This window comes from Clavelina lepadiformis, chromosome 2, assembly GCF_947623445.1.
Source record: "Clavelina lepadiformis chromosome 2, kaClaLepa1.1, whole genome shotgun sequence".
Lineage (NCBI taxonomy): Eukaryota > Metazoa > Chordata > Ascidiacea > Aplousobranchia > Clavelinidae > Clavelina > Clavelina lepadiformis.
This window is the reverse complement of record NC_135241.1, coordinates 20,434,177-20,449,312: the sequence shown is the minus strand read 5'-3', so window position 1 is coordinate 20,449,312 and position 15,136 is coordinate 20,434,177. Positions and strand designations below refer to the sequence as shown.

The following is a 15,136-nucleotide window of genomic DNA, read 5'->3' as shown; positions in this document are numbered from 1 at the left end:
TCGTGCGCGATTGGAAAAAATTTCATTTTGACAACAAATAATAAATAATCATTTTAATATGGTATATAGGACGAAACTATAGTAGAAACAGTTATCAGACATCATAAACTATTGCGCATATGCATGTGCAATTATCCTATGTGGTCAATGGTCATCCTAAATTTTAGGACCTCATACATCTTATAGGCTACTTTGATTTTAAATCGTCAAAATATTTTTAGTAAATGACAAAACAATTGGTAACCACTATATTTAACAACTATAGCCTAGCTATAACAGATAAATTTTGTTTTATTTCTTAAAGTAAAAACACACTTCATTCTGTTTATTAAAGTGTGATAAATCTACATAAATGTTATCTTCAATTTCTTTTCCTTTTGGGAGTGGAACAACTTATACATCATACGACAAAGTTGACTGATGGCATCTGTTGCGACAAAATTGCCAAGGCTCAGAATTGTCATATTCGGGTTTTACTGTGCTACGCATTTCAATACGTTTACTTGCTTTTGTTTTTAATGTGTTTGGTAGCTCAATCAATTCGCACTTTTTATAATGATTGCGTAATTGTTTGAGGGGGGGGGGGGGGTGTAATCATAGTCGTTTTCCAGTTTTAAATATAAGGTTGTAAGCAGCAACAATTTTGTCTATGAGTGTATTAGGAGCTACATTTTATCGCAAAAGAGGAATCGGCCTGGCGCGAACGGATGATCGTATTTCCTTTTACTTTGTCACTCCGTATAATCTTGTAATGAACTTGTACCGGTATGTTATTTATAGTCACATAGTTCAATGAAAGATAAAACTAACAAATTATAGCAATAGCAATTTATAAAAAAGTGGAAAAAGTATTTTCCTGTAAACCTTTAAAGAAAGTTGAAGATTTTTCCACCGAAATGATTTATGCCATACCTAGATGAAATATCTGAGACCACGATGAAAATTTAAAATCCTATCATGTTTAGGCTTATAGGCTTATAGGCCTATTGCAAGACTATAGCTTACAACTTATATTGTTTTAAGCTGAAACTATCACTTTAAGAGGTCATTCGGAAAAAAGTATGACATAATAGGTGGTGACGTTTGAAAGCGGAAGACAACATGACATAGTGAAACATGCAGTTGCTCATAAGCTGAATAATGTTCCATATATGCTTTTATAGGCAACTTTCTTTTTATTAAGTGGCGAGTTTAAGCTTCGTAAGGACGCTCCTGTAATGATTGTGGGTCACATTTCACTGATGCAGGAAGTACAAAAGTGTTTTGTTTTGCACACTTTGTCTCTTTAAATGAATTTAGTCAGTGCAGGCTAATGCGAGAAGTGATTTTAGTAGGCCTACGTATTAAACTTCAACTGCAGGTACCATTCCATTGGAAAATGTTTTCGGTAAAGACTTTGACACGTGGTATTGAACTCGTTTTCTTAGGGTGTCGTTTAAAATGATTGTTTCCATTTACGATGACTGTATGTATATCTTCAGGCTAATACACTGTTTGGACCAATTATACTGTAAGCTTATACAAACCACAATTTGCGTTATTGAGTTGTTGCAAAGCACTTCAATGCCAGCAAGCGGTTAACAACGCCGATGCAGTACATTTTAAAGGCTTTTAAAAACCATTTACACAACATTTCTTTGGGACCCCCTTGCCAGCAGTTCTGTGCGTGATGAATGAAAACGACCCTACTAATGATACCAAAATAGGATGTGACGTCAACGTGTCAACATAAGAGACAAGGATATACGGAAATACTAGAAACCATAGCACAAAGCCTATTTATGGGGTAGTATGTATACGGTGGAGATGTCAAAAAGTTAGTTGTGTTTTTATTTTTGGAATATATGTGGTTAATGTAAAAACACATGGGTTGTTTTCGAAGAAGAATGACCAAATTTAGGCACTTAATTAGTCTTCCTTGTAAATGGAAAACATTTGATCTAAAAACAAATGTGGTTAAGAACGAAGGACCCAACGATTACCGTCTGTGGTACTCTTAGGTCGCGAAGAGACGTAAAAGCAGGGTATAAACAAGTCTGTATGTTTTTTATGTTCACATCAACTTAGCGAGGGCAGACGACTGTGTTTTGAAGGAAGTGACGTGGCAAACGTTTTATTGTTTCATAGTAAGCCGCTTCGATCGAATTAACGGTAAGCCGAACGGCGGTTAATTCAACTGCAGCGTATATTTTAGGCCAACCTAAAAAATGACAGGCTGTATTTAGCATATTGTCCGACTAAACTATTTGCGTACAGGGTAGATAACACAAGCAGCCTACCATTACAGAAAAGCACCGCTGAATGTACCAACTTTACTGTACCAGTGCAATAGCTTCAACGTAAGCGGCCGCGTTATATTCGTACATCTTGCTTGCGTAAACCTTGTTTCTTGTCTTATATATTGTCTTGTCTTGGTGTGAACCGACAAGGAAACAAAACGTGATGCTACTGTAGGTCAAGTGCCACACAATTGACTTTCTCGTTTACAAAACTTAGAGATACACTAGTTTTCAATGGTGTTTGAAACGAACGCAGTATGTTGCTTGACGAACGTGCAACGTAGTATGTTGTGAAATACCCGCTTTGTTACGTCAATGATCAACAGGTTAAAGAGGGCCTATGTGATACAACGTTTCCTCAATGGTGGTGAATCTAGGTTATATGACTATGCTCGCACACTACTTTGTTATTAGCAACTTTAGTTTGGAGCTTTTAGTAACTTAAGCTTTGAAGTTTATTAAGTTTGGTCGCAGATTTTGTTGCGTAACTTTTTAACGAAGTTTCTTGATTTATCAAAAACGAACTCAAGTTCACTGAGCAAAGATCGTATTAACTGTTTTCAGTTAAAAAAACAACGGAAGTGGAGTATACTGCAAAGTTTTGAATGGAACCATTAGTCATGCTATTTCATACATATCGGAATTAAGAACAATTAACAGACAACTGAGTGCTTAAGTAACAAACTGAAAGACTTTCTTAACTTCGGGTTAACCCAATACAAGAGTTCCCTAACTATCAGCAGGCCTCCATCAGTTTCTTATGTAACAAATAGGTGTACGGCGCGTCTGGTTGCTTTGTATGACGTAGTCCAAGCACTGTTGTTAAACGGATGAGTGTGGACAACAAGGTTCCAAGACAGTATGTTAAATTGTTTGTTTCTCAATCGAAGATAAATGAATTGCTGACCGTCAGCATTGATTTCAAGTGCTAAATATAGAACAACACTGTTCATTATCTATCTAGAAGTTACTTGGTGTTAGTGCTAGTATAAATTTAAATAAATAACAACCATGGAAAAATTGAGCTGATCGTGAAAAACATGTTTATGCCAACAAGCGACGAAGGAATGGAAATGAGTATTGAACAGATGTGCGATCTGGTGGATAGTTTCGCTTCCTCGACTGAAACACCAAAAGAGATACCCTGTGTATTTTGGAAGCGGCTTTTCAACGATACAACCATTCAGCAAAAGTAAGTCGGGTTATTTGCATGCAATTTTCGATACGATATTTTCCATTACGCAACATAACTTCAAAGTCTAAAAAGGATATTTCATTAAAGTCTGACTGCAGCCTATTTATAGCGCTTGTATGATATGTTCGAGATGAACCTGCGAAAGAATCTGCCATATCGTCCCGTCATGTGTAAAGAAATACCAATCTAACAATGTTGCTTGTTTTCTAGTTTCGCAAAATGTTTGATTTTCAAATACATATCTTTTACATATGGACTGGGTGAGTAAACGTTTCACTGAAACGCACGTGCTTATACCTTACCAATCTCATTGATAAGCCGTAGTTTTCGTGATTTTCAACTGTGTTCTATGCATTGTGGTTGTATTGGCCTATCTTGCAATAATTCTTTGGTAGGCCACAAACCTTTGCGCGAAGCGATGCGAATGATAAAGAACATATCTTCAACTGAAAAGAGTACAGTGTCCAGCCTTAAACCGCAACAGGTGACTGCAACTCGTCACGGTTCGTTAGTGCTAGACTTATCTCCACTCAAGCGTGGAAGGGCGTTGACCAACCCTGGACGCCGCAAAAGTGGAGATCCTAAAGCAGCCATGAAGATTTCTCCTGCCCCACCTGAAAGTTCGACTCCCCCTGGAAAAATAAAGAGGAAGAGTAGCGAAGGGGTTGAAGAGGGAATTAGTTTCCTTCAAACCGGGCTTTCAGGTAAACGAGACGCAAACTGTAATCAAACTTATCATTAGAATTTCCCACGAAAATTGTTGAAATGAAGATATTAGCTTCGCGGTATGGGTAGCTGATAAATTAATCTAAATTTCCGTAATCTTATGTGAAACGTTAAAGACGATACATGAAAAGTATTTTCATAGGCTGGACACCGTCGTCCAGATCTTAAAGAACAAGAATGATACGTTTCTACGACATAAACCTGGAACAGTATGAAAAAGTTCCGTAATAACTTATTTTATTTGACTACGTTAGTTGAAGATCGTCAAACTATCACTAGACTAAGAGAATTACTCTACACAATCGCATTTGTGGCAAACTCTTGTGACCTGCATAAATGGGATTTCAACAAAATGAGAGATGTATTTCTCGTTTGGAACAAAGGTAAAACCGACATACAGCAGTATTTTTAAACTACAGTCCAAAATATTTTGAAAATTTAATAACATACCTACAATGTTTCAACCTATACAATATATCTTCAAAGTGGCAATACAGTAGTTTTATTATCAAAATTTTATAGCACGAAGCTGGGAACGAGCAGCATCCATATTTGAGACTGCAGTGAGTATGAGTATCTGGGTTTTATTGGATTTGGACACACAAACTTGGTTAACCATTGTCTCATACATGTATTACATAAACCGACGTAGTTTAACTTGGATAATTTGCAAAAGACTTAAGCTTATACACATTTGTTCAGATTATGAAGCGTTTTTCTCGCCCGCCCGAGATATTTGATGATGTTGAGAAATGGTGCCATGACTTCTCTGAAATCCTCCTAAGCTTTAACAAGGAAACAGAATGGGAAAATACATCGTCTTTGCATGACGAAACCGGTAAACCCTTTTACAAATCAGAACTATGTTAAGGCGTGGACGCAACACAGTTACGCCAGGCATAAGTTTATAGTTACGTAGACAAGAGTGGAAAGCAAGTTAGGCGATCATTTCACGTGACTGCCAGTAGCACACAGGGTACTTTTTGCTTACCGAGCTAAAGCACGATTTTACTTTAGCCCCGTAACGGGTTGACGTACAGCTTTACTTGTGCCTGGCGTGATATGACTTCTAAAAATAGCAACACTATACTATTTAATGATGTCCTGTGTTTTCAGTTGGAAACAGCATAAAGTACTGGATATTGCGCTTTAAAACGCAACACCTTTCATCATCAACCACAGCCGTGGTTGATGCAATCATTCAGCTGTTAGAAAAGGTAAGTTTTCAAAAAACTTAACACTGTACTAATACCATGCTCCAATGCAAGTCTTTAGAAATTGTAGCTTATTTTACATGTACCTTATTTACCGTACATAGATTGCTTTCCACATGCACGTAATACTTATAGGACCAAGTGAACAGCCATTCAAAACCGAACTGTTTCCACGTTGGAGTGGCAGACAGTTTAGTAAACAAAACGCTGTGAGACGGTAAACAGAGACATCAAACAATATACACACCATGACTTGACAGATTTTAGCATCACACATATTAGAAGATTTTTCCTGTGTGACATACGTTTGTCGAAAGAAAAATGATGTAAACTTCTGCGTTACAAAATTAATAGGTTCATGCCAATTACGAAGAAACGAAGATTGCGGCTCTGTTGCACGTATTTTGTGAAGCAGTTATATTGGTAAGAACATTCTGCACGTTCCATACGTCCGTCTTCCGTCTAGGCAAAGGCCAGCTCGTTAGATTCTTAAAATAAATACCTAATGAAAACTGAAGCTACAACTTAATGTTTCAGGCACCCTACGTACCACTGGCGACTCTACAGAAGGCATATTCCTCCTTTCAATTACTTTATATGCTTCCAGTAACGATTTCAGCTGCTGTTAAAGAAGTTCTCGATCTTATTCAAGCGGAAATGAAATCACCCGGTACATCTGATATCTTAATTCAGCACTTACACAAATTTCAATTGACAAAGTATCAAAGCGAGATTATGGAACTAACAAATGATATAGTAAAATTAATTGTAATATCGTTCAATATCTGAACAAGTCATTGAACAAAATTTTCAAATGTTCTCTGTGCATTTCACAGGCTATTTTCGACGTGCAATATACTTTCAAGAGCAAGAAACTAAGAATCTATCCCAGAAGTTAAGCGTTAACTTTTCGTAAGTTGATGTTATTGCCCCCGCATCTCCTTAGCAGAAATATGTTTAAAAACATACTGGTCCTTATCAAAATTAACATCTCTTTAACTTAAGCAGATTGTAGCAAAAGGCTTAATAAAGTCAGATCTATAATGATGACAGTGTAATATCCTATCCAGATCGGCACACGTCTTTGTTGACAAAAGAAGCAAGGAATGGGAAACGCTGGAAAGTGCATTAACCAGAATTTCTACTCGAAGCAAAGTCAGTTCCGATAAAACTGAGGAAGACCAAAAGAAAGTTGTGGTAGAACAAATTTACAAGTCTGTGTTTGGACCGGAAAATCTTGACTTACTCACACTTCAGCAGGCTTTACAGGTACTATATGTTGTGGCTTATGATAGTGGGCTTTAGCTTAGTGGCATATTGGTGTGCGCAAAAAGATTTATTCAGAGCCTCATTGGTGAATTACTCTATGTCTTGTAAACCTTAACAAAATCAAGTTGCCATATGTGCTTATAACGCAAGCTATATTGGAAAGTTAGTTTGGTTAGTATTAGCATTTAGGCTAAATAATTAAAACAGACATTGTTCAAAGACAAGTAACATTTATTCATTGTTCTCACAGAACTGTTCCACAACTCGACTTTCTACCACATGCGCTGAAGCGTTAGAGATCATGGAACAATCTGCAGCAATGGAATCCACTGACGCCGCTCAGGACTTTATAAGAAAACAACTGGAAGCGCTGTCAAACAAACTCCAAGAAGAACAAGGTAGGCCGAGTAACAGCCATAGACAGGCATTTAAATAAAGTATTGTATTTTACAAACATACCAGCACATCATGGTAGTTCTACTTCACTAGTTTCAGCACATCTCTTGCGACATGTTATGACGCCACGTTATGGAAATCGTGCAATGACTGCTTTTCAAAACATCCCATCTCATAACCTTTACTTCCCTTGCGCAGACGTGACTGAGGATGTGAATCACGCTGAAGATGAAAGTAATGAAAGATCAACGCCAAATATTATCCTCAGCAAGTCCGTTTCTGGATCGTCATCTGCTCCAGCGCTAGTTATCGCTCCTCCTAGAGTCCAATCCTACCTCAGTCGCACCATCTCGTCTGCATCTGTTTTGTCACAATCGGAATCTACCTCAACTTCTTCGTCACAAACGGAGCGCTACGGTACCAACGAAATGGACTATCCGAGGGTAAGATTTCAGTATTTTGGCCACAGATATAAATTTTATTATATTTATTAAACTTAGATTTGTACTGAAAAAAGTTGTATTTAAAGATGGAAATAAAATGTTTTGATCGAGATCAAATTGCTGACGAAATATTCGAAATGGTTCGGTCAACTGCGAAAGCCTTCCTTCAGCAGAAACGAAGCGGGAGCTCAGCCCACCAAAGAAGTAAGTTTCAAGCTCCAAATATCGGTCACAACATTCCCAACAGCTCAATCAACAAAATTGTATTCGCACAACAGATCGAGAAAAACGTAGATCTGGTTTCCGAAGTAGCGGAGAGATGCGAGACAGCGGATTGATTGAGGATTATTCCGAAGAACGAAACAAAAAGGAAAGCGACAGTCTTCATCTTCTAGCAGTAAGCTGATAGGTCTTATTTAAGAATCGAATTAGAGACTTTGTTTCAATAACTGTTGTCTGAATGTACTTCGAAATTTATGTTAATACTGATAGGAAAGTTATCTGTTTTACAGCCAAATAATAAGGAAATAGAAGACCAAACAAAAGAGTTTTGGGAAAACTTCAGCGAGAAAGGATTCAGCCAAAATGGAAAACGCGAGAGTGAAAATTTGGACGACCTGATAAAATCATTTAGATTATCCATAGTGTCTAACGAATCCGTCGACCACAACGAGCAAGCAACGACCCCAACACAATCAAAAAACACTTCCAACCACAACCACAGTCAGAACACAAATCACCCACTTAAGAAACCACCAACTTCCACAGCATTTACTCAGAGTAAATCGGCATCGACGTCAAATGCAGACGACCCGGCAACGAAAGAGCATAAACCAAGACAAAGGAAGTCGAAATACAACATCAAAACCCTCGGGAGAAAGGGGATTAAAATGATGCGTGGAATCCGCCGCACGCCGTCTAATCGGATCGTGAACATTCAACGATCTCCTTCTCCGGATGATCTTCCTCCTGCGACGTTCCGAATCCTTGCGGAACACCAAGAATCAACTTCAACAGAGGAAGAGAACTCGCAAATACAACAAACCTCAAGTATGGCATTAGTAGAACATAATGTAATAAAATTAAATGAACTGCTGTTCGATTGCAAACATAAACACGTTTCTACCTCGGACATGCAATAATTGAAATTTAAACGTTAAAGGTGCTGCTAGTTTATCGACCTTACCGTCCCACCACAATACAATTTTCGACACGATAGCGACGTCAAGGTGGCGAACGTCATCTCTTCCGCTGAAAGGTTCCTTGAGAGGACTGAAGAAGAGCATGAACCGGAGGCACATAAAAGATATCTTTGCTAGCACAGGAGATGTTGGAAAAGACACGAAAAACGACACTTCAACGAGCAGTGATTCTGCAAACAACTTACAAGTCGGGGCTCGGAATCTTTCGACTTCTTCAGAAAATGTTTATCTTGCTGCGCCAAACCGTTTTTCTTTTGATCCGGGACACATCAGCACGTCTAGATCCGCAGAAGCCTTGCATGTTCAGCCTCATGAGGCGCTTCAGTTGACAATTAATGCTGAGGATTCGATTCGAAGAAGAAATATAAGAAAGTTGTCATCAGGTAACGTTGGACGTAATAGGCAAGGGTTCGTCTACAAACGTCTATTTTTTCTACTTTCAGAAAATAGTCATTTAAGATGTTATTACAGGTGTGAGGTTCAAATATCTTTGTTAGTGTTATAAACAATACCTCAGGCTTATGTCTAGTATTATTTTGTATTTTAAACGCAGATACACTAAAAGTGTTTGTGGAAAACGACGAATCTCGGAATAGGTACTTTAAGTAAGAGATTGCGTTGAGTATAAATCTATAACACCCTCGTTATCTTGCACCCATATTTTATTTGCTAAGTGTACGAATGAACCGACTCTTCTTTGTAGAATGGACTCCGGGATCGTACCGGACCAAAACGAGAGCCACTTAAGATCGTCTCCGGGTCCTGGCGGAAACAGTGGCGAGGATAGCAGCGAGGAAAACGGAGTCGCCGGAGTCAAATTCGCTCGGAAGCAAGCAGTGAGGTAGGTGGCTGCGACTGATGCTTCATGTACAGTGAGTTGTACGTTGTAATCGTGTGATGTCGATTCAGGAGGAACCTCATAAGTCGATCTTCACTGAGTCAGCCTCCGGCGAGAACAGTGAGGAAAAAAGTGCTCAAACTCGCTTTCGTTGGTAACGACAAAACCGTAAGCGATGTCGCCAGAGCTTATTACGAACTGAGGTAAGAATCATGCTTACAGTCCAAGTTAGGTAAAAGTTACTGCAAAAGTAAACAACTTTGACGTGGTTATACGTTGTAGGCGGCGCCAGGCCACCAGAGCACCGCTCCTTCAGCATATAGACCTTCGAATGTATTACATCCCTGTTGGCGAAAATGCATTTGATGACGAAGCGAAAGCAACACAAAGTAGACCTTATCGCACAGAAGTAGAAATAATTTTAGTCTGTAACTGATATTGAATCTTTTGCTTTTTGTAGACGGGTCTTCAACGTTCGATTTAGAAATCGGCGAGATGCTGGGGTCTATCGACCCTTGGTACCGTTACACGGTAACCATGGCAACCAATAATGTTGTTCGTGTTATACCGGCGGTAAGTGGAGGTCAAATCGACGGGAGAATGAGTGAAAACAATGATACATTTGAGAGTTAATGTGATTCGTTACTTCTAGATTAATAAAGACGATATTGCCTGCGAAAACGCGGACGAAAACAAACCAAGCAGCCAACGATGGGATACTATCGATCAAACACCGGAAAACGTAAGTCATTATTGACAAAATACGGAGAAAAAGTTTTCCTTTCCTGCATACGAGCACAATTCATGTTTTGACCGCAACTCGCAACTTTATGATCTCTCAATTAACAGGTTCTTGCGAGTGGTATTTCGGGATACCTACGTTTCGCAATCCGCACAGCCTACATTCCAATCTTTAAGGTGCTGTTTAACCTAGTTACAAATGATCGTTATTTCAAACTGCAGATTATAGTCTAGAGTCTAGACTTTTAACACAATTAGAGCTATGTGAAGTAACCTCACCATAAATAGCAAGAATTAAGCAACCTCGCATAAACTACACAGCTAACGAAGAAAATAGCTTTATGTGCATATATTCCAATATCTGACCTTTCCGGACAATACAGGTCACCATGCGGTCCAGTAGCGATGACGTAATCACGGAAGTATTTTGCTGTCGTGCGGAAATTGGTTACGTTGCGTATAAACAAGCAATCGCAGCAGGTAGGCTATGTTTGGATGTTTAATATCCTTTTTAAGACATAAGAAAATGGAAATAACTAGATACCGGTTACAGTCTGTATTCCAAAGTTCTATTATCTTATTCTATCATGATATCGTTCATCAAAATGCCACTTTTATTGGTGCGTTATCTTAGGCGGTGTGGATGGAAAGAAGAAAACCAGGCTGATCATAAAATAAAGTCATTTGCATTTGCAAATCTTAATCAAAAATTTTACCACCAGGTCGCTTCGGTAAAGTAGGAAAGCTGGTCGACATCTCAGATGACTCGGGGCCACCGGCCGCTTATACAAGTTTTACTTACAGCAAAGTAAGTAAACCTAAGGACATAAGTAAAAGAGTAAAAGACATAAAACTTAACACCAAAACGTATTTAACGTTTCTTGGCGTTGTCTCATCTACCGTCTTTCCCACGAAATATATGGTCTGCGAGTTTTTGATGACAACACGACCCAGTGGTTGCTCTTTTACCATCTCGACATTTAGTTCGGGCAGATGAAAAAATAGAACACACAACAAAGATAACACCGAAAGCCGTCCATAAATCTCCTGTCTCTGCAAAAGGCGTATGAATATAGCGTTGATATTTTTCTGCATATTACAGTATGGTATCAGCGGATCATTCGTTTCTGAGCAAACCCTTCCTGACAAGCATTACTACAGGATTCGCATTGCGCCGATTGCGCTTTCCAACAGCGATTGTCGAGGTTAGTTTTGATTGAAACTGGTTCTCTCGTCTCAACTATGTAAGCTTATAATCGTTTGTGTACAAGTATTTAGGCTATATGGTTAATGTATATCCAATGACAAAATTACTGTAAATCATGACCATTACTCGAGACATTGACTTGCTATAATATCAAGCCGACTTCCTTCAAACTGACAGGGAAATCTTTTTTTTTTCAGATCAAGTGAGGTTCCCTGGTGCGGATGGACTGCACATCACCGCACTAGACAACGATAAAAGAGAAAAACTTATTAAACGGGCCTTACAAAAGGTAAGTTTCATGTGCCGAAAGTAAAGGGATTTTGGTAGTTTGGTACACTTTACTGTTTATGTCATGAAACTCTTTGTGATTTAGGGAAACGCTGTTGAAGAAGACTATACGGAACAATATGGAACTAAGTTTAATGTGAATGAAGCAAAGATAGAAGTGGTACGACCCGTTCAAGGAACTTTCACTGTCAGCCTTGACCACAATCTCATATACACCAACATAAAAAGGTCAGCGATATGTGGCACATGTTATGGCGCTAGGTGCTCTTTAACACAGCATAACATTCTCATAAATACAAAGTTTATAAATATCAATACCATGTAAATTATATTAAGAAGAAATATATTAATAAGAAAAATATGTTATATTCTATTAAATTTTAATTGCAGTTTTGAAGTTTCGCGGTGCGTGACGCCAGGTTACCACAAAGAGACAACTAGAAAAATGCATTTCCCCAGATATTCAAAACACCTTCTCTCATTACCGTTGAAAATATTTTGGCCGAACTCAGTAACTGCCTAAAAGGTTTCCTGAGGAATTATACACCCACACGTAATTGCACCCAGACAAACTTTACGTGTGCACACTATTTGAAAACAGCATATTTTGATTATTTAATTAGTTAATGAATCAATTAGTTAGTCATCTGCCTTGTAGCATAATGATTTTAACTAACCCAGCTGAAAATGGTTACCAAGCAACGAATTATGATTTTGCTGGGCGCAATTACGCGTGGATGCAACTTCATGGGAACCATGCAAAAGCACACAATGCAACTTAGCAAGCGTTTTTTTACTTTTTAGTGCCAATCCTTGCAAGCTGTGCCCACTACATTGCATTGTGTTTTTGATTTTAATGTGAATTTTGTTTATTTTTTGCTATATAATTTAAAATCATGTTGACTGAATTTAACGTATAGTACCGTGCAATACATTTTTTTCAATAAATAAATAATTTATAGTTTAAAAAGATAACTGGGAACTACTAGGCCTATAGCCTACAACAGCAATGAATTTTGTTTTGTTTTTCTGTAAAGAGAATCTCGCAAACTTTTGCACAATTACAAAGTCCTAACTAAATAATTTGAGACATGGTTTACTGTTAGTTAGGTTACCACCAAGTTACCAGCAATTGAAATGTATTTATAAACCATCTAATGCTAAACTGATTGTTCAGTGAACATTGCAAAGAAATAACTCCAATAGTACACGATACTGCAGGATATGCATATCCCAATTTCCAAGTATTATATAGCCTATCTTCTTCGACTTATTTGAAAGTACAGCTGGTTAGGCACTAGGCTATATACGAATTTATATGCAACCAAAACAGAAAATCTGACTAAATTACATAAGCTTTGAACTGTATAGGCTAGCGGCTATATTCATTATGAGAAAATTAACTTTGATTTATTAAAAATGTTCTCGTGTTTAATAAGGCTGATTTGAAAAACAAATAATCTCTTAAACAATTTCATCACCAATAAAATACTTCGGTACTATACCATTAAGCTGTGATAGACGCAACAATAACCTCAACGAGTGGTAAGACTATATAAGAAAGTATTCTAAATATCAGCAAATTGCAACGTTCATGAATCTGGTTTTACATGTCAAACGACGTGATCCAGTAGTCAGTAGTGCAACATGTTAGCCTAAGATGCAGTCGATGTGGACGTCCCATAGTCGCTTGTTTGAAGCGTAAAATATTTAAAAAAAAACCTGTAACATAGCGCTTTTAATACTAATTGCTCTGCATTTTTTTACTTTGAGAAATGCGATTTTTGAGTTATACATTTGACATCGTCATCATTTAGTTTCCGTTAGTTACCGGTTTCCTGGTTACTTATTCAATTATATCGATATATAGGCCTATTTACAATTTAAGTGGCTTATCTATATAATCACTAGTTATAACAGTCATGATCCAACATGCTGCAGTTCTTTAAAGTTAGTTGTAGGCTGCAGTTCCTAAAAGTTTAATCATTAAATTTAGGTTTTTGTTAGTTTTTGAATTTTTGATGATGACACGGATTTTTGGAAGAAATTTCAGCAAAGATTCTTTGCTTGTAATATTTTTGTTTATGTTAATTATCTTAGTAAAAATTAGTCAAGATAAATACCTACTCAGTTCGCTAACCATATGCTAATATGGTACTATGACTGCAGGTAAAAGTATAGCCACCTTTAAAAAAATGTTTTTTATATAATTGGTTCATATCAAATAGAACTAGGTCATAAAAAGCAATAAAAATTATTTTGAACATGAAATGTCATGGTGCTAACATGGTAGCAGAGATATTTTCCTTACAACAAATAACTAATTAACTGTCGGCACTTTATCTCTTTGTTTGTCTGCACTTGGAAATACTTAAACGTTTCGACACCAAAGAGTATCAGGGGTAGCAACTCCCTTGTATAGAAGTTATTTGATTTTATATAAGCTTCTTTGAATTTATATAAATGTATTATATTTAAGTGATTTTGTTAAAGTTTTTGAACATGAATGAATTTGTGAGAAATTATTTAAATTTACACAATTTCGTATAATTTCCATTTCAAATCATGTTTTTTTATCTCATAAATGTATTTTCATCATCTCATCTCATAAACTTTTTCTATTAGCATACCAAATGATTTATTTGGTATGCTAACAGAAAAGCTTTGCGCTCACCTATCTAAACTGAAATAAATAAATGAAAAATTTATCAAGAAACCAGTACACCACTTCAACTGTAAGTAAATATGTATCTAGAGGACCAGTAACCAGGTTCAATTTTGGGTTGATAACTGAAAATAATAACAAGATAATCGATAACCATTTTCACGTCAGTTTGACATTTGACATAATTTCCTTCCAAAATCTGAAGTTGTTGTAAGATTTTTTCTTTGTACGATGTCTATGATTATCCACGGGAGATTTCCCCTGAATATTTTGAAAACAATGCTGCTTTTTATGTTTGTTAATTGTTATACAATTGTCAGTACAATTGTCGTTTGGATTAATTTTAAGCGCAATAAATTAAGTACTCGCTACAGTTGAAAAGAATTTTTTAGTGCAAATGATAGAGTACTGATGATGTAACATTAAAATTGCGTTTCTTTGTTGCATTACGTTCTGCTCGTTGATTCTTTGTGAGCGTATCTTGATTTACCATGCTATATAAGCCGAAGTCTATAACAAGGTTAGCACCATTCTGTTTCACTCTCTGCAGTTAATAGCGGAAAATAAATGATATGTATATCTAGATGTGCGGACATTCTGCTTTCTGGCGGTAGTGGTAGGTTATGTTGGTAGCCCAGCTTATCGTACAGTGATTCGGTATAGGGCCGGGTAG

General features: G+C 37.2%; 1 protein-coding gene across 3 annotated transcripts; it reads left to right on the top strand.

Moving 5' to 3' along the window:
* The first annotated feature begins 3,247 nt into the window (after positions 1-3,247).
* LOC143446453 (uncharacterized) lies at positions 3,248-12,881 on the top strand. Of its 3 annotated transcripts, none has more exons than XM_076946087.1 (30): positions 3,248-3,471; positions 3,685-3,734; positions 3,870-4,178; positions 4,455-4,583; positions 4,723-4,763; positions 4,903-5,038; positions 5,317-5,417; positions 5,769-5,837; positions 5,952-6,084; positions 6,251-6,326; positions 6,485-6,683; positions 6,934-7,081; positions 7,278-7,522; positions 7,609-7,726; positions 7,801-7,919; positions 8,035-8,572; positions 8,685-9,107; positions 9,278-9,320; positions 9,428-9,565; positions 9,634-9,765; positions 9,845-9,951; positions 10,023-10,135; positions 10,215-10,304; positions 10,412-10,480; positions 10,687-10,783; positions 11,026-11,111; positions 11,406-11,508; positions 11,708-11,799; positions 11,884-12,026; positions 12,189-12,881. In XM_076946087.1, exons 1-30 carry the CDS (start codon positions 3,320-3,322, stop codon positions 12,319-12,321), a joined length of 4,332 nt encoding a protein of 1,443 aa, XP_076802202.1. In that variant the 5' UTR covers positions 3,248-3,319; the 3' UTR covers positions 12,322-12,881. The 3 variants fall into 3 exon arrangements, with proteins under 3 accessions (XP_076802202.1, XP_076802201.1, XP_076802203.1); XM_076946086.1 differs by having other exon boundaries at positions 9,278-9,329; XM_076946088.1 differs by having other exon boundaries at positions 3,343-3,471; positions 3,584-3,734; positions 9,278-9,329.
* The last annotated feature ends 2,255 nt before the right edge of the window (positions 12,882-15,136 follow it).